Raw genomic sequence first — 20,425 nt, forward strand, 5'->3', positions numbered from 1 at the left:
TAAACCAAGATAGATTCTCTACACTATGTGATAATTCCACAAACGACTTAATTTCTCTGTTCTTAACAACCTGTGCCATATATAGAATCCCATTCTTTTGCCAGAATTGATCCCTTGCTATACCATCTAAAGTCTGTAAGTGGATATTGTGCCAGAGAGGCGTGAATATAAGTGATCCTTTTACCCCCAACCATCCTCTAGTAACAGCCCACATTTTCGATAGTAATTTTGTAGTCCCTTTATGACTCAGGTCCCTGTTAATCAGTAGCCCAGATTCCAGAAGCGTAAATATATTATTATGCGCAGAGCTTCTTTCTAGGCTACTTAGAAGTGTACTATTTGGCCATTCATTGCACATCCGTAGCTGAGCAGCAAGTAGCCTTTAAAGCATGGGAGATTTAAACCCCCATGCTCCAGCGGCTTATATAAATATTCTAGTTTGAGTCTCACTCGTTTTCTTCCCCAGATCAAATCATTAATTATTCTTTCCATAAGTTTGAAATATTTATCCTCTATCCAAATAGGTATATTCCTAAGGACATAGAGGAATTGGGGTAGAATTACCATTTTAACCAGTGAAACTCGGTCAGCTTTGGATAAAGGAAGTCTCAACCAAATCCCTATTTTTGCCCTAGTTTTTGTTATCAATGAGGTCAGGTTAAGATGTACAGAATTTTCAACCTTGGGAGATATCATCATACCCAAGTATTGAAAAGTATCAACAACATCTAACTGGGTTATCAAGGACTCCTTTTGGGACACTGGGTCTATTGGCATCAGAATGGTCTTTGACCAATTTATATCCAGGCCTGATACCTCACCAAATAGTTTGACCATACGGATAATTCTTGGGACAGTTATCTCTGTATTATCTGCGAAAAAAAGGACATCATCCGCATATAGAGAAATGCGATCTTCCACTCCTAATGTTCCAAATCCTTTAATTTGAACATCCTGCCTAATAGCCAAGGCCAGGGGCTCAATATAAATATCTAATAGGAGTGGAGATAATGGGCAGCCCTGGCGAGTACCTCTATTTAGATCAATACTGGCAGTAAGGCTCCCGTTGAGACTCAACTTGGCCGTAGGGGATCTATAAAGTGTTTTGATCATATTTATAAATCTCTCCCCAAAGCCCATCCTCGCCAAAACCCTCCATAGGAACCGCCACTCCACCCTGTCAAAGGCCTTAGAGGCATCTAAAGACAGGATGGAGCGAGCAGACCCCCCAGGAGCCTGTATATTGGCAAAAAGCCGATGAAGATTATGTTGTGTACCTTTGTTTTGAATGAAACCGTTCTGGTCCGGATGGACAATGGAGGAGATAACCCCAGAAAGTCTTGTGGCCAAGATTCTCGCCAGGAGCTTTACATCCGCGTTCAACAGTGAGATCGGTCTATAGGATCCCAAATCTGTGGGGTCCTTACCTTTTTTTGGAATCAATATTATTACAGCTTCCATCATTGAACCCGGCAGGTTCCCCTCTTCCACCGATTCAGCAAGGACCTCCAACAATCTAGGAAAAACATCCTCTTTATATTTACCATAAAATTCATATGGAAGTCCGTCTGAACCGGGGGTGGAGTTGCCCGAGCATAGCTTAATTGCGCCTTCAAGCTCCTGAATAGAGAGATCGGCCTCAAGTACCTTCCTTTGAGCCGGAGTAATAGTAGGAAAGACAATACCATCAAGATAAAAGTCCATAATTTCATTCGTGATCCTGCAATCGGCTCTATAAAGGTCTGAAAAGTAATCAAGGAAGACCTTCTCTATGGAGTCTTGTCCCCTAACCATCCTCCCATTAGCCAATCGTATATTATCTATATTCTTTTTGGATTCCTGACTCGAGATCACCCTAGATAGGAGTTTCTCCGATCGCCCCGATTCAGTAAAGTATTTTTGCCCTTTAAAGAATAAACTCTGTTGTGCCTTCTCCAGCAAGAAGTCAGAGTATGCTTGTGCAGTCTTCTGCATATTTTCCCTATTTTCCTCTGTCCTATTTATATAGAAAAATTGTGTGGCTGAGGAAGCTTGTTCTTTTAAATTTTTCTAATTTTCCCCGTACACTTTTCTCAGGTTTGCAATGTTAATTCCCCTCATATAGGCCTTAAAAGTATCCCATACCATTTGGATTTTTGTTGACCCATAATTAGTTACCCAAAATTGGTTTATTTCCTTTTGTATTATTTCATGTTTCTTTATTAGTGATAGCCAGTAAGGATTTAATCTAAATGGAGGCCTCCCTATTTGTTTATTGCAAGGAGTAGCGGTAGATGGTCCGAGAGTGACCTAGTCTCGTACATCATTCGTGTTACATATCGTACATATTTTTTATTGATCAGAGCATGGTCTATTCTGGACATAGATCTACCTAATTTACTAATACATGAGAAGACTCTTCTCCCCTGACCCAGACCTCCCCAAACATCTCAAACCCAGCCTCAGAACAGAAGCGTGCCAGGGAAGACCCGTGAACAGAGGCGTCTCCCTCGACACCCATAGAAACCCTATCTACTGCCGGGTTAATAACACAATTAAAGTCCCCAATAATCAATGTGGGGCATTCCGGCCATTTATCAATAAATGTTAATAGAGAATTAAGCACTGAGAAAGAGAATGAAGGTGGAATATAAACAAAGGCCAAAATGCACATCTTCCCCGCCAACTTACAGTATAAGAAGACAAATCTTCCCTGGTGGTCAACAGAGGATGCCTCGCAAAAAAATTCAATCGTTCTATGAATGAAAACTGTCACTCCCCTAGAATGACTAGAGAAGGTCGAGTGATACGTGTGCGCCGCCCATCCCCTGGTGACCATCCCGGAAGTCTCCCCAGTAAGATGTGTTTCTATCAAGCATACAATTGCTGTTATTCTGTTCTTGGATCGGGGATGGAAAGCCCTCCCTTATGTGATGGCAGTAATAGAGGACTTTGGTAAACTTTCGGGCTATCTGATCAATTGGTCCAAGTCATCGCTCCTCCCGCTTAACCGCAAGGCTGTAGATGAGGAGAGTGGAGTAAGGGTCCTTGCTCCGAATGAAACCCTGGATTACTTGGGGATTAAGATTGGTGTCCCTATAAAGAGATTTTATGAGCTTAATTTAGCCCCGGTCTTGAACAAAGTAAAGTCTAAAATATGTGTTTGGCAGAAACTGATACTGACACAGACGGATAAAATAGCGCTGGTTAAGATGATTATTTTGCCTATTGTGATGTACCCGATGTGTGCTTCCACAGTTTGGATCGACGATATCTTTTTTTACAAATAGGAGACTCTTATTAACGATCTAATATTGGGAAGGAAGAGGGTCAGGATAAAGCAAAGATATCTATGGTTGTCGGAATCAGATGGTGGGCTATCATTCCCTTTCTTTCAGGGTTATTATTTATGTGCACAGGTTCAACGTTGCTGTAGTTTTACAGATAGTTTATTAGCACGATATTTGTCGCAGGTCTTGGAAAAACCAATAGAGAATATTTTTACATGTTTGCAGTCTGGTTATTTGGGGGTGAGGAAGACCCTAATGATTTCTTGTACCCTACAAATGGTTTGGGATGGGCTTAAGAGGATTTTGAAAGTCTCCTCCCCTTTTGCTTTCTCCCCTTTGTGGGAGAACAGGAATTTGACGGAATTCTTTAAAATCACAGATTTTGTTTACTGGTTACGTAGGGGTGTGGTTAATGTGTGTCATCTTTTTGTATGCGGACACTTTAAATCCTTTTCTGATTATAATTTCACTGATAGTACATTATTAGATGTGTTTATGTATTCACGTTTAAAACACGCGTATGAGGTTGCTAGGAATAAAGGGTATATTTGTCCATGGGAGAATGTATTTTTTGATTTCTGTTATGCCCAGACAGAAGGGGTTAAGCTAGCTAGTTTATATAGCAAACTTCGAACAGCACTAGCAACTGTAATTCTATATAAAAGCTCAAGTAAATGGGAGCAAGAGCTGCATTGCCCACCATTACAATGGTCTAGTATATATAGGAATGTAAGAAAGGCTTTACTCTCTAATGCCCATAGATTAATCCAATTTAAGATCCTCCATCGGTTGTACTATACGCCAAAAATCCAAGCGAAATTTTCTCAAAATAAAGGCCTAGACTGCTGCTGCCCGAAATATGGATATGTAAACGCAGATTTCAGGCATTTACTTTGGGAATATAGTAAAATAAAAAGGTATTGGGAACAAGTCTTTCTAGACCTACAAAAGGAGGCCTCTTCGAGGTATAGCCCTGGGATGGTGACAGTGTTGCTGGGAGATTATGCTATGGAAGTTCCGACCCGGGTTAGACAGATCTGGATGAGGGGTTTGATGGTGGCAAAAGTTATTTTAGTTAGATATTGGGGCTCTGTCTCCCCACCTTCGTTAAATGAATGGAGTCTATACCTTCAACAAATCAAAGTTTATGAGGATATGGAAAGGAAACGGAGAGCAGCACGTATGACTATTCGGACAGAGTTGAAGTGACGACAGCCAATAGGGTGGGAAGGGGTGGGTGGATATAGTATTATTGTATGTAGTAACTGCGAATTTACAGTTCTATTTATAATCTTGGTAGGATTTTGTTATAGGTTGTAGGATAGTTGACTACGGTTGTATACTGTCTACCTTGTTTTGGCAGTTTTTTCTAGTATAATCTGTGCTGTTTTGTATCATGAAGAAAACAAAATAAAATCTATAAAAAAAAAAAAAGCATACAATTGCTGGAAGATGTATACGCATCATATCAAAAAACGCTTGTCTCTTTCTTCTGTCCCCCAAACCCCTAACATTCCAGGTAAGAATTCTGATGGACATTATAAGCAATAATTAGTAAAAAAAAAAAAAAAAACACGCATCCCAGCCAAATCCCAACCCCCCCATACAAGTAATCCACCACATATTGCAGCAGATCTCTCACCTATGACCATCCCCCCCTGCTCGGCACCTCCCCGCTAGGAAAACAAAGAAAGTGGAAAATATAAACACCCTCTAACAATTGTTATTCCCAACCAACCCTACAACAGTTAGATCACATATTGTTTCGTTCAAGCCAATCCACGGCTTTATCCGGAGTGTCAAAAAAAAAAGTTGTATCTTTGAAAATAATCCGAAGTTTTGCTGGGAAAATAAGTGAGTATTTAATATCCCTTTCTCTTAGCCTCTTTTTAACAGTCATAAACGAGCGTCTCTTTTCCTGGATATCCTTTGAAAAATCAGGAAAGAAGGCCAATCTGTTCCCATCATATAGAACGGGGGAACATTCCCTCGCCCTTCTTAGTACCATATCTCTGTCCCTTGAAACCAGCATCTTAACAAGGAATGTTCGTGGTTGTCTCCCAGGGATTGGTTTCCCACCTGGGACCTGATGGGCTCTTTCTACCATAAACATAGGTAAAAAAAAAAAACTTCAAAATTCTCCAGGATCATCGTCTGTATAAATTGGGTAGGGTGCTTATCTTCCACACCCTCTGGAACCCCCAAAATTCTCCCATTATATCTTCGTGATCTGTCTTCGAGGCCCACCACCTTTCTTTTAAGAAAATTAAGATCTATCTTCAGGGTGGACACCTCGGTATTTATTTTTTGGGATTCATTCTGCATTATAGCCATAGAACTCTCCACATTGTTAACTCTATCTCGGATCTTTGACAAATCGTCTCTAATCAGTCCCACATCGGCTTGAATTGACCCAAGTAGGGTTGCAATGCCTTGTATTAAATCCCCATTCCATTTTACTGCCAATAGTATTTCTTTTAGTGAGGTAGAGTCGACGTTAAACATATCTTCTCCCTCTATTCCCCCTTCCCCTTGAGGGTACCCAGAAACTTTTTGTGATTCTGCTTCCGTCACCTCAGTATTGTCAATTCTTTTAGAACTAATATCCTTTTGACCACCTCTGGTATTAACCCTTGGGGACCTTAGGAATTGGTCTATTTTTGTTGCTTCAAAGGATTTAGTGGCCGGTTCTTCTTTTTTTATTTTTTTCTCTCCTCCCCCCCTTTTTTTTCTTCTTTTTCTTTTCCTTCTTCCCTCCCCCCCCCCCTCTCTCCTCCTTCTTTTTTTTTTTGGATATGTCTTTTTCTCTCTTTCTCTCTTTCTTCTCTTTTCTTCCCCTTTTTTTTTTTTTTCTCTGTTTTCTTTATCTTTATCTCCTTGTCCTCCCTCAGTAACGCTTCATGTGGGATGTAGGTTCAGTGTACATTAGTATCCTTCAATTAGCTTTGGTTACTTTGTTACTTTGTTAGTTGATTAGTAAGAGAATAGAAGAACCAAAGATAAAACGAAAAAGGAACCGTCTCACGAATTTCCACGCGAAGACCGGACTATCATGGAGACATTAGGCATTGGAAGGACAACCGGGTGACAGGAGAGGAGCCGGAGGCACAGCGACACAGCTGAAGTGGATCGCCAGGAGGAACAGCCGACCAAGCTCTGAGGACAGCACCACAGGCAGCCCAGAGAGGAGCAGGAGGCACAGGACAACGCCGGAGAAGACCATCAGGAGGAGCAGCCGACCAGGCACCGACGGACACCGCGGGCAGCCCAAGACACAAGGCGCAGAGAAGATCCACCAGGAGGGGAGGAACGCCGCAACCAGCGGGCACAGGGGAACCGGAAGTCGCCGGCAGGCAAACCCAGAGGGACCACGGACCGAGTCGCGCCGAACACCGCTGGCCAAGGAGGCAGGGAGGAGAGAGCCGAGGCAGACGCACGGAGCGAAGCGGAGCCCAGGTAAGAGGTAAGAAGTCCACAATCTGGGTGAGTTGAGGGTAAGGTGAGGTGAGGAGGTGTTCAGGTTAAGAGGGAGAGGAGGAGACACGCTTGGAGGCAGAGGCAGAAGCAGGGGCACAACTAAAGCACGGACCGGGAGTACATCACAAGTCCCCGGTTCTAGGGAGAGGGGAAGAGGACGCAGAGACGCTCAAAGACAGCGGGGAAGCCGAACCACGGGAGGAGGGGTGAGCGCGACGTCCTACGTTATCTATGTCATCACCCGAACAGAGGGTGGTTATTAACGGTACATACTGATACTGGGTCACTGTCACTAGTGGAGTACCACAGGGGTCAGTATTGGGCCCTATTATCTTCAATATATTTATTAATGATCTTGTAGAAGGCTGGCACCAAAAAATAAAAATTTCAGCAGATGACACTAAACTGTGTAAAGTAATTAACACTGAAGAGGACAGTAAACTGCTACAGAGGGATCTGGATAGATTGGAGGCTTGGGCAGAGAAGTGGCAGATGAGGTTTAACACTGACAAATGTATGAATAAAGGTTATGCAAATGGGAAGGAATAATGCAAGTCATCTGTACATCGTATATGGTGTAACACTGGGTAACACTGACATGGAAAAGAACCTAGGAATTTTAGTGGACAGCAAACTAAGCTGTAGAAACCAGTGTCAGGCAGCTGCTGCCAAGGCCAATAAGATAATGAGTTGCATCAAAAGGGGCATAGATGTACGTGATGAGTACATAGTACTACCACTTTACAAATCAGTCAGACCACATATTAGTACTGTGTACAGTTCTGGGCTCCTGTGAACAAGGCAGATATAGCAGAGCTGGAAAGGGTTCAGAAGAGGGCAACTAAAGTAATAACTGGAATGGCTGGACTACAGTACCCTGAAAGATTATCAAAATTAGAGTTATTTAGTTTAGAAAAAAGACGACTGAGGGGGGGGATCTAATAACTATGTATAAATATATCAGGGGTCAGTACAGAGATCTCTCCCATCATCTATTTATTCCCAGGACTGTGACTGTGACGGGGGGACATCCTCTGCGTCTGGAGGAAAGAAGGTTTGTACACAAATATAGAAGAGGATTCTTTATGGTAAAAGCAGTGAGACTATGGAACTCTCTGCCTGAGGAGGTGGTGATGGTGAGTTCACTAAAAGAGTTCAAGAGGGGCCTGGATGTATTTCTGGAGTGTAATAATATTACAGGCTATAGTTACTAGATTTCTGGAGAGGTCGATGATCCAGGGACTTATTCTGAATGCCTGATTGGAGTTGGGAAGGATTTTTCCCCCTAAAATGAGGAAAATTGGCTTCTACATCTACTTTTTTTTTTTTTGCCATCCTCTGGATCAACTTGCAGAGGCTGAACTAGATGGACAGATGTATTTTTTCAGCCTTACAAACCATGGGGGTCATTTATCAAACTGGTGTAAAGTTAAACGGTCTTAGTTGCCTATAGCAACCAATCATATTCCACCTTTAATTTTGAACAGCTCCTTTGGGAAATGAAAGCAGGAATATCATTGGTTGCTATGGGCAACTAAGCCAGTTCTACTTTAAACCAGTTTGATAAATGACCCTCTATGTTACTATGTAATCCTGCCTGTAATGATATGACCTCTATATATAGATAAGCCATAATAGGTGATTGTCAAAACTTATCTATTCTTTCCTTGTACAATGACCTCTGCACAGGTCAAAGAGCCTAGAAAACCCTCCCATAGAAGTCAATGAGGTCCCCTCCTGACCATTGTGTCTATGGCTCATGTGGCTGCAGTAAAGCAATTCTTTAAATGCCTTCTAAATACTGTTAAAAACAAGTCAGGTAAGATTGTGGCCCCATAATCATGTTCAGGAAATAGAAGAAATAAATCTGCAATCAGAAAATATAAACAGATTCAAAAAAAGGAGATGTGTTGCTATCTGGTTTTAACTGGCAAATAACGTTTTTGGTGACACATTTCCCTGAAGGAATATTTCAAGTCCTTCTTTGAACCCATTCCACATCAGGCTGCGCTGAGATCAGTTCAACCGAATACTAGAAACGTCTTCCTGATAAAGTGGTCACTGATTGATGTGTATACAAACATGCAAGAATGTATTTTTGATGCAATAATGAATTCAGCAACATCCATATTGCATGGAATGTAATAAGCATGCATAATAAAGTGCCTGTGTGCCTAAAATATAAAAATCTTAGTTTACATTTAGTAAGTTACATAGAAAATAATTCATATAAAAGCAAGGTAATGTAAATATCAAGATGTATAAAGCAATGATTTCACAAAGAGAAATATGTTGATCCCACCTTTGTGTTAGTTGCCTGCTACAATATATTAACGCTGTGGTAATATCTATATTTTACCTGCATTTGGTGTTAGATAAAATACCAAAGAAGAAATAAGATTTCCCCAAACACGGGAACTTTGGCAAATTAGAAAGAATATCCCAAAATACTGGTTCACAACATCTTTTGCCAATTTGCCACAAGATTCTGCATATTTTGTTCCAGTTATTGTTATATATGTGCTCTTGCTAGCCCACAGAGGTCCACCTCCTAGTCCAACCAGTATAGAGGAAATTATAAGTGTAGGCCTAAAAAGGAAGATATAAGTGTTTAAATCAAGTGTATACAGTCATTACAGTTAGGCCTCTTTCACACGGGCGAGTATTCCGCGCGGATGCGATGCGTGAGGTGAACGCATTGCACCCGCACTGAATACCAACCCATTCATTTCTATGGGGCTGTTCAGATGAGCGGTGATTTTCACGCATCACTTATGCGTTGCGTGAAAATCGCAGCATGCTCTATATTGTGCGTTTATCACGCAGGCCCCATAGAAGTGAATGGGGTTGCGTGAAAATCGCAAGCACCCGCAAGCAAGTGCGGATGCGGTGCGATTTTCACGCATGGTTGCTAGGAGACAGTCTATTCACTGTATTATTTTCCCTTATAACATGGTTATAAGGGAAAATAATAGCATTCTGAATACAGAATTGAGGGTTAAAAAAAAATAAAAAAATTAACTCACCTTCTCCTCTTGTTCGCGTAGTTCCCGGTCTCTTCTTTACTTCTTAAAAGATGAACTATCGGATAGGACCTGTGGTGACGTCAGATCACATTCTCCAATCACATGGTCCATAACCACGGTGATGTACCATGTGATTGGAGCATGTGATCTGACGTCACCAAAGGTCCTTTAGCCCACAGCTCATCATTAAAGAAGTAAAGAAGAGACCGGGAACTACGCGAACAAGAGGAGAAGGTGAGTTAATTTTTTTTTTTTTTTTAACCCTCAATTGATCACCTACTAAGCATTCTGTATTCAGAATGCTATTATTTTTCCTTATAACCATGTTATAAGGGAAAATAATAACATCTACACAACACCTAACCCAAGCCCGAACTTCTGTGAAGAAGTTCAGGTTTGGGTACCAAACATGCGCGATTTTTCTCACGCGAGTGCAAAGCGCATTACAATGTTTTGCACTCGCGCGGAAAGATCGCGCGTGTTCCCGCAAAGCACCCGCACATTTTCCCGCAACGCCCGTCTGAAAGAGGCCTTATTATTGTCCTCCAAAAATGCTGAGTTCAAAACTTTTCCTACATGAAGTTCTAATAGCAAAAGCGAAATTAGACAGTGTTTTTTTTTTCTATCATTAAAAAATTAGTAGAGCATTTTGCAAAAAGATGGTAAAAGCTGTACATAAATGTATATAATTATTTACCAGCTTGAGTAGAAGTTGCAAAGAGTGTAGGAGATGAAGCAAAACATTGATGCTACAATTGTCCATTTGCATCCAATTTTCTTTATCAAAAGGGCAGGTAACAGTAGTGAAGAGAGGCTGGTGGACACATACATTACACTGAGTGATGCAACACCAAGTCCTTCTAGCCTATTTAGACTGCTCTGTAATAAAATATAAAATAAATACATGTAGAAGTGCATTATTATGTCATTTCTTTTTCTAGTTTTTTATAAGCTAGATTTATATACATTTTCAGGAAAGTTTAGATATACAGTGCACATTCTAGTGTAGGAACATCATGTTCCATATACTTCTACAGGGTTTTTTTATTATGCCTTTAAGGCCTCTTTCACACGGGCGTTGCTGAAAAATGCGCGGGTGCGTTGCGGGAACACCCGCGATTTTTCCGCGCGAGTGCAATACATTGTAATGCGTTTTGCACTCGCGTGAGAAAAATCGTGCGTGTTTGGTACCCAAACCCGAACTTCTTCACAGAAGTTCGGGCTTGGGATCGGTGTTCTGTAGATTGTATTATTTTCCCTTATAACATGGTTATAAGGGAAAATAATAGCATTCTGAATACAGAATGAAAAGTAAAATAGCACTGGAGGGGTTAAAAAAAATAAAAAATAATTTAACTCACCTTAATCCACTTGATAGCGCAGCCGGCATCTGCTTCTGTATTCTTTTCTTTAGGACCTGGCTAAAGGACCTTCGATGACATCACTCCGGTCATCACATGGTACGTCACATGATCTTTTACCATGGTGAATCACCATGGTAAAAGATCATGTGACGTACCATGTGATGACCGGAGTGACGTCATCCCAGGTCCTTAAACTATAGTTAATGCTCTCCACAGGTCCTATACAGTAAAAGAGTCAGACGGAGATGCCGGGCATCGCGAGCAAGTGGATTAAGGTGAGTTAAATGATTTTTATTTTTTTTTTAACCCCTCCAGCCCTGTTTTACTTAGCATTCTGTATTCAGAATGCTATTATTTTCCCTTATAACCATGTTATAAGGGAAAATAATAAGGTTCGGGTCTCCATCCCGATCGTCTCCTAGCAACCGTGCGTGAAAATCGCACCGCATCCGCACTTGCTTGCGGATGCTTGCGATTTTCACGCAACCCCATTCATTTCTATGGGGCCTGCGTTACGTGAAAAACGCACAAAGAGGAGCATGCTGCGATTTTCACGCAACGCAAAAGTGATGCGTGAAAATCACCGCTCGTGTGCACAGCCCCATAGAAATAAATGGGTCGGTATTCAGTGCGGGTGCAATGCGTTCACCTCCCGCATCGCATCCGCGCGGAATACTCGCTCGTGTGAAAGGGGCCTAAAAGCACACACAAAAATGCATGTACAAAAAAAAGTACCGGTATATTAAAAAAGTTACTAAAATACAAAAAAAAAACATTAAACGGCTTTACAACTTTAAAATATAGCATACATTTTTTATACAGTTTTAAAAACAGAAAAAATTGTCTGCTTTGCAAATATCAGTCCCTGTTCACAGTTCAGTGTTTGGTCAGTGATTTTCATCAGTGATTTGTGAGCCAAAACCACAAGTGAGGCCTATACAGAGATAAGGTATAAAGGAAAGATCTGCACCTGTTCTGTGGTTTAAACTCACAAATCACTGATGGAAATCACTGACAAAACACTGATGTGTGAACAAAGCCTCACATATGATGTCCACATCTTGTCTGTTTTTCACTTGAGGAAATGAATTTTGAGGGAGACCCATTGATGGAAATGCCTTCAGACTTGTGAATTAGTTTTAAATTTTGAGATGTTTTTAACCACACAGTAAAAATTGAATAAAAAAAAAAAAAGCATTTTAAACCACATTCAGTTTTACCAGCTCTGCTATGGTTTTGTGAGGTGGTTAATTGGCATGCATTTTTGCCAGATTAAAAATGCAACATAAATGTATTTCACTTGCATAAACTGAATGGCCAATAACCACATCACAGAACCACAGCAATTATGGTAAATAAAGGGGCGTTTTCAAAAGCATTTTTTTACTGCATGGCCAAAATCATATGTATCTTTTGTATACCCTCAAGTCAATAGGCAGCTTTAGCCATATTGAACATAGCAGGTGTGAGCACTAAATGTGCCTAGGGCAGCATAAACTCTAAATACAGTTGTTTTAAGTAAAATTTCATGTTTCAATACATTTTTAAATATGCTGAGAGTTACTTAAGTTATAGTTCTTTATGTATTAATATTGCTCACAAAGTTAAAATGCTATGAGAACACAAAGGTTAGTAATGGATATAGGAACACTATTTCACTGCTGGTATGTGGTCGGTTATTTAGCTAGTAAAATGGTTTCACTGCTTTACAGTAAATCTACATAATAATTATAGCTTGTACAATAGTTTGTCATCCATTATTTCGCTTGGAAGAAAATGGTTGAGAATTAGGCCCCTTTCACACGGGCGTTGCGGATTGGGGCCGGATGCGTTCAGTGAAACTCGCACCACTTTGCAAGTAAGTTCAGTCAGTTTTGTCTGCGATTATATTCAGTTGTTCAGTTTTTTCCGCGCGGGTGCAATGCGTTTTGATGCGTTTTTCACGTGCGTGATAAAAAACTGAAGGTTTACAAACAACATCTCTTAGCAACCATCAGTGAAAAACGCATCGCACCCGCACTTGCTTGCGGATGCAATGCGTTTTTCACTGAAGCCCCATTCACTTCTATGGGGCCAGGGCTGCGTGAAAAACGCAGAATATAGAACATGCTGCGTTTTTCACGCAACGGAGAACTGATGCGTGAAAAAAAACGCTCATGTACACAGACTCAATGAAATGAATTGGTCAGGATTCAGTGCGGGTGCTATGCGTTCACGTCCCGCATTGCACCCGCGCGGAAATCTCGCCCGTGTGAAAGGGGCCTTAGAAGGGAAGAGCCAAACACACCTCTGTGACACAGATTATTTCTACCTTCATGTAATGCTTTCTAAATGACAAAATATTACATTTAAATGCACAGATTGCTGCATCCCATACATGAGGTCATGAAGATCCATTTATATTGATGATGCTATATATGTAAATAAAGATTCATAGTAGGTATGTAGCAATTGTCATAAATGATGCATAGGTGCTATGAATGCTGAGGATTGCATGCATCATTTCGTATCAAAAAGAAGATTATTAGGAAATAATTATTTCTGATTGGTAACCATATGTCTTCCACACCTATATGAATGAAATTAGTAATGCGGTAATATTTGTATAGTAAAAGCATGAGCAAGCTTCTTATAACCATATACATGTAAGTCAGAACAAGCTTTAATTATGTTTTCAGTCAAATTAAAATGGTTGTCTGACTCAAAGGAATTTTAGATGTGGCTTGAAAGTTTATTAATGAAAGAAAAAAAGGAACTTGCCTATACACCCCTATTCCTTTTCAGAACTAGGAACCCAGTGCCCTCTTCTTTTGGAAGTGAGATCCTGTACTGTAGGTAGTCACAAGCACCATTGTAATCATTCACTGGCCTCAGTATGGGCGTGTCCCCAGGTGACACATGACTGCTGTGTATCAGTGGTCACATACAGCTTGAGGATACATCACTGCTGAGGCCAGTGAAAGTGGATGTCATTGCAAATGGAATGTCACACTTCAGGATCGGAAGGAGCGAGAACAGGGGCCTCAGTGCTGGAACAGAGCAGTGGTGACTTCGTTTTTGCACTGTTCACCTGTTAAACCCACTTCTCATTTGCTTGAGTTGCAGCAGTGCAGGGCACTGCCAAGATATGTAACAACTTACTCATCAGAAAGAGTCTGGCTACTGGGAGCACCAATAATCCCTAATCTTTGTACAGTGCTACATTTCAGTGTACAGTGGGGATGGGGGGGTTACAACTCAAGTGGATGAGGAGATGCTGTTCCACCAGCTCAGTTAGGGATATGCACAAAATAATCAGAAGATGTAAGTGTGCTGTAAGGATGAGCGTACTTCTGTTTTCAAGTTCGGCGTACAAGGTTCGGGTTATCTAAGAATTCCGTTATGGATTCCACTACCACGGACCATAAGTTATGGTCTGTGGTAGCGGAATCCATAACAAAATTCCTAGATATCCCGAACCCAAACCTTGTACGCCGAACTTGAAAACAGAAGTTTGCTTAACTCTAACCGAGACCCCTTCATTCTAGTGATCAGAGTCAGAGCGGTTATATCCCCATCAATGAGTACGTGATGGTAAATCCTTTGATGCCTGCTGTTTTTAAGTGGAACTGCGATGCATGGTCAGTGAGGACATGATTAGTACAAGATTAACACAACAATCTTTCTCAACTTTTTAAAAAGGTAGACTTTGATGTTATATTGTCTTCAGTGATGAACGGCAGGGGCAATATTAGAATTTCGTGATATTTCGCAAATATTTGGGTGAATATTCGTCATATATTTGCGAATTCGAGAATTCGTGATCTCCAGTCATAATTTTTTTGATTGCAAAAATCGGCAATGAGAAAATTCACGATAAAATTCACGATACGAAAATTCGCTATCAACACTACTCCTATAGACAACTTTCCTATTGGTTGCTAGGGATGTTGCTAAGTGCGATTAGAATATTTGTGAATATGAATATATAGAGCTATATTCTAAATATTCGCAAATTCTCGAAGTGGCGATATTCACGATTAAAATTCGCGATTCGAATATTTGCGCTAAACACTAATTGTCTTATCCATATTTACTTCTAATAATTTTTCACACAAGCTGTTACTGTACCTGCAGAGTCTGAAGCCCCGTATAAGCAGTATATAGAAGCAGGATTCCAAATGACAAAACAAGAATGTTTTTGAGTTTTGAACATTGCATTCTGTAGCCTTTATTTTTTCGGGTTATGATGTATTGTCAGTCTTGTAAGTGCTGAAATTAAAAATTAAGTTATAATAAAATTTTGCATATAAATTCAACCATGTATTATATGATCATTTTCTGAATTTCAGTGACATGTGCCCATAAGACTGTACAGATATAAAAAAAATCTGCTAAAGTATTCCCTTGATCATATATAATAAAATGATGTTCATTTCTCATTTCAATATTCTGTAGAAATTATTCCTAGGTGTTAAGATCTTTTACACAATTATCAATTATTGGGCATAAGCATTTATATGAATGCTTGTTTCTAATAAATGCTCCTTGTAAATGTGCTGCCGATTGATTGTTCATCAGGTTTAGCATCTTTTATGTGGCACATAAAATTATTGTTAGCGACAAATGACATCATATATGGCTGCAGCTAACAGGCAGGCAGCAGTCAGGAACAATTATTGCCTGCTCTCACCCTTTTTGGCAGGGGCATAATTACCATAGCGGCAGACCATGCAACTGCTTGCCAGGGCAAGAGGGGGCCCAGTCTTAGTTGGGATCATCTCCTCTTCTACTGGAGGTGAAAACTTGGTCAGGACTCTACCCTCTAAAGGAACAACTTTTAGCAAATAAGGCAGTTGAAATGTGGCCCAATGGTCCTTGATCCTTGCTGTGGTGCCCTTACTTCTCTATGTACGCCACTGCTTCTTGGAGTATCAACATTGTGTAATTTCAGCAAATAGCATTTACAGTATTATGTAGAAGTTAAAACAAACTCTTACTAATGTGTTGTTATCATCCATATTGCTTCCTTTGCTGGCTGGATTCATTTTTCCATCACATTATACACTGCTTGTTTCCATGGTTACGACCACCCTGCAAATTCACACAGCAGTGGCCGTGCTTGCACACTATAGGAAAAAGCACAAGCCTATGTACGCTTCCACGGTCCTGATCACCACAGAGATAGCATGTGTGAGCAAGCATGACCAGCACTAATGGATTGAAGGGTGGTCCAACTCCTAACAATGGAAACGAGTACTGTATAATGTAATGAAAAAATGAATCCAGCCAGCAAAGGAAGCAATATGAACAATAACAATACATTAGTAAGTGCCTTGTATTAACTTCCTCTACATGATAAATGTCACTTGCTGAAGTGAGAAAACCCCTTTAAGGGTCTTGCAGGTACAATATTAGGGATTAGGAAGATATATGTAGTTAGGTAGAGTGAATTGCCTGATAAAGACAGGTTTAAAAGGGGTTATCCGAGTTATGGGGGGAAAAAATCAGGATACATATATCCGTCATATAGCTTAGATACATATAGCTGTCATATAGCTAAGATACATATAGTTGTCATATAGCTTAGATGCATATAGCTGTCATATAGCTTAGATACATATAGTTATCATATAGCTTAGATACATATAGCTGTCATATAGCTTAGATACATATAGCTGTCATATAGCTTAGATAGGATCATAGGGAGGGAGCGGGCACACTGTTGAATTTTTCTGCACAGCTGCCAGCACTGGTAAGGATTGCGCATGCGCGATCCCTCACAGGAACCGCGGAAGTCAGAGGAGAGAAAGGGGGGGGCAAGGCACACAAGGCTCTGACGTTTCGTGTACAGAGCCGGGCCACTCCCTAAGGCAGGTAGAAGCCTGTACACAAGATGTCACCACCGGAGTACCATCTGGCAACTCAAATAATATTTTTTAAAGTGTAAAGCAAAGCTGTTAAATATTTTTTTTTCTCCAATGTATTCACTGAGGAAAATAAACTGTCAGATGAAATGCTGAATGTAAAAATAAATTCCCCATTAAAAGTGTCCTGTCTGACCCAGGAAGAAGTACAACAGCGACTTAAAAAGATTAAAATAGACAAATCGCCAGGACCGGATGGTATACACCCCCGTATCCTAAGGGAATTAAGTAATGTCATTGCCAGACCCTTATTTCTGATATTTGTAGACTCTATACTGACAGGGAATGTCCCACAGGATTGGCGCATAGCAAATGTGGTGCCAATATTCAAAAAGGGTCCAAAAACAGAGCCTGGAAACTATAGGCTGGTAAGTTTAACATCTGTTGTGGGTAAACTGTTTGAAGGTTTTCTGAGAGATGCTATGTTAGAGCATCTCAACAGAAATAAGCAAATAACGCCATATCAGCATGGCTTCACGAGGGATCGGTCATGCCAAACTAATTTCATCAGTTTCTATGAGGAAGTAAGTTCTAGACTTGACAGCGGCGAATCAATGGATGTCGTATATCTGGACTGCTCCAAAGCATTTGACACTGTACCACATAAAAGGTTAGTATATAAAATGAGACTGCTCGGACTGGGAGAAAACGTCTGTATGTGGGTAAGTAACTGGCTCAATGATAGAAAACAGAGGGTGGTTATATTAACGGTACACACTCAGATTGGGTCACTTTCACTAGTGGAGTAGCTCAGGGGTCAGTATTGGGCCCTATTCTCTTCAATATATTTATTAATGATCTTGTAGAAGGCTTGCATAGTGCATAGTAAAATATCAATTTTCGCAGATGACACTAAACTGTGTAAAGTAATTAACACTTTACATTAAAAGAAGTGTAATCAAAATGTATTCACTATTTATTGGATTGAAGAATCCTATTGCATGGCACCTTCTAAATGGCATGCAGTTCCTATTATTATGGTGATGAATACCACCATGACCATTGGTTGTCTACATTGTCCATAAGTACTGAGGATTATTTTTAGATTTCAGATCAGTCTAGTAAATAGAGAAGGTAAATAGAAGATAAGCAGTGGGTCAATAAAAAGGAAAGGCCCCTTTATACTGCCTGAACATCGGGCAAATTATCGCTAACAAGCATTCAGCCCATTATCGATAATCTGCTCGTGTAAAGGTGCCGCCAATTGCCTGATGAAATGCTCATGCGGTCACCTAAATCATTTGCTGGCAGCAGACCATACTATCTAAACAGCACTCTGCTGCCCAAAAACAATGATTCTGTATGGGGAAGAGAAATGGCAATAAGGGCCCTTTTCACGGGCTGAGAATCTCAAAGATAATATTCGTTAACGATATCTGTCAGTCTAAATGTGCTGCCAATTACCCAATGAATGAGTAAAAACACTCATTCATCGGGTAATTCGATCATTTGTGCACACAAAAATTATTGTTTACTGGCAGCAGATCATGCTGTGTAAACACGATCTGCTGCTGGCAAACAATCAGTCAGTATGTGGAAGAGTGATGGCATTAGCGATCACTCCTCCCTATACTTTGGAGGAGATTGCTGCATATAAATATAGCTGTCCTCCTCCGCTGACGAGCAGGCGATTGTCGGGAAGGAACATTTCCTTTCTGACAATCTGCTGCTCTGTCGTCCCATTTAAAGGGACTTTTAGTGATCACTCCTCTACATACTGTGGAGGAGATCCCTGCATATAAATGTAGTGGTCTTCTTCACTGACGACTTTGCTTCCTTTCCATCAATCGCCTGCTCAGTTAAGCAATGTAAAGGGGCCTTGAGTTGTTTGTTATAATGTACACAAGGCTATCGAGTCAGAGAGAATGGTGGGTCGTTAAACAACATAATAACATCTCACAAGTGTCAACTGCAAAAAAAAATATTAAGAAAATGCAATATAGTTGTACGTATATATCAACCTTAACAATAGAAATATTATGTCAAAGCAGACCCACTTATTAATGATAACTATTCTGTTGCATTCATTGCTGCCTCTCTTCTATAACATTTAAATTGTAGTATCCGCACTAATGATCTTTCTAAGACTGTCACCGCAAAAGTGCTCAAGTCCGAGTGCTACCACCTATATATCACTGTCCTAATGAAAAATCACTTAGTCTAATGAGTACGAACTGCAATATGACCTACCCAGGCCACTCTAAGATCTTGCCACTAGATTACACTGTCAATGGTATATGTCCTGGTCAATGTCCAAAGAGCTGGAGTTCTGGTGAGCTTGTCTCCTAATGGTAAATCACTTTTCAATAGTGACATAGCTTTACAGGTATCATAGTACTGTACAATTACCTTGAATCACAGAACTGCTCTTGCCACTTTATTATGATGCTGTTCTCCTATATGGTAGTCTGGCCTCTGGGCCACCTGAGGAACTAGGTATGATTGCAAACTGAACTACCAATTATGCGCTACTGAGCAAATATTGATTAATACAGAACAATTGAAAATTTTTTACTCTTTCAGTTTTTCATTATATTCAATATTAGTCCAACACATTACAAGTACAGCAACACTAATTACTGATATCTAGGGAAAATATTCTTTAATGCTTCTCTCTAACTAATAAAGGGACATATGAAAAGTGGTAGTTCTGGTAGGACAACCTTTTCAAGTAGCAACTGTTTTATTTTTTAAGATGTTCCTGATAGGAAGAATCTGATATTATTTTAGTCTGGTATCTGGATACTATTAGCAGACCACAGACTGCTACAAACTGGAGAAGTGAAGTCAAAAAAAAAAGAAATTGCAAAGTCATTTGGTCTCATAAAAACATAATACACAAGTAAATATACTATTAAAATTGAATAAATCTAATTAGTAATTAAAATAAAATAGAAAACAATCATTAAATTCTATAATAATACATTAAACTTAATATTATGTATGTTAAATATACCACAAATAGAAAAGAAAGGAAAGAGGCACTTACTCACACAAGATAATTCCTGACTGGATTCTTGGTCCGTGTATTACACTCTAAATAATGGTCAGCAGTTGTCAAATAATATGTATAGCTATCTCAGACACAAGTTCAGGTATGAATGATGAAGCCAGCTTTTATAGTAAAAGCACAGTGACGCACATCCTGACAAATTATAGTAATTTCCTCTAGGTTAATCTTTTCCTTGTTTTAGTCAATACATTCTTAGATAGCTGCTTAGCATTTATTTATGTATGGAAAACACTATTTCAACATGTTAGCACACCTGTAATCATGCATAAACACTGGCATCGTGGGCGGAATGGAAGCCTGAAATGGCCCTGAAAAAAAAAGTAAAGGTGGCTCCATATTGTAGGCAGTTCCAATACAATAAGGTAGGGCT

General features: G+C 40.1%; 1 protein-coding gene across 2 annotated transcripts in view; it reads right to left on the reverse strand.

The window, feature by feature from the left end:
• LOC120997216 (protein unc-93 homolog A-like) overlaps window positions 1–20,125 on the reverse strand; it is a 59,081-nt gene extending 38,956 nt beyond the window's left edge. The window contains exons 1-4 of one of the 2 annotated variants that reach the window (XM_040427216.1): window positions 20,036–20,125; window positions 15,247–15,387; window positions 10,470–10,651; window positions 9,106–9,335 (exon numbers count right to left, since the gene is read on the reverse strand). In XM_040427216.1, coding sequence (XP_040283150.1) covers window positions 9,106–9,335; window positions 10,470–10,651; window positions 15,247–15,336 — 502 coding nt within the window. In that variant the 5' untranslated portion in view covers window positions 15,337–15,387; window positions 20,036–20,125. Of the gene's footprint in view, window positions 1–9,105; window positions 9,336–10,469; window positions 10,652–15,246; window positions 15,388–20,031 lie in introns of both variants that reach the window. The other variant, XM_040427215.1, reaches the window with a different exon arrangement.
• Window positions 20,126–20,425: the final 300 nt, after the last annotated feature.

This window comes from Bufo bufo, chromosome 4, assembly GCF_905171765.1.
Source record: "Bufo bufo chromosome 4, aBufBuf1.1, whole genome shotgun sequence".
NCBI lineage: Eukaryota > Metazoa > Chordata > Amphibia > Anura > Bufonidae > Bufo > Bufo bufo.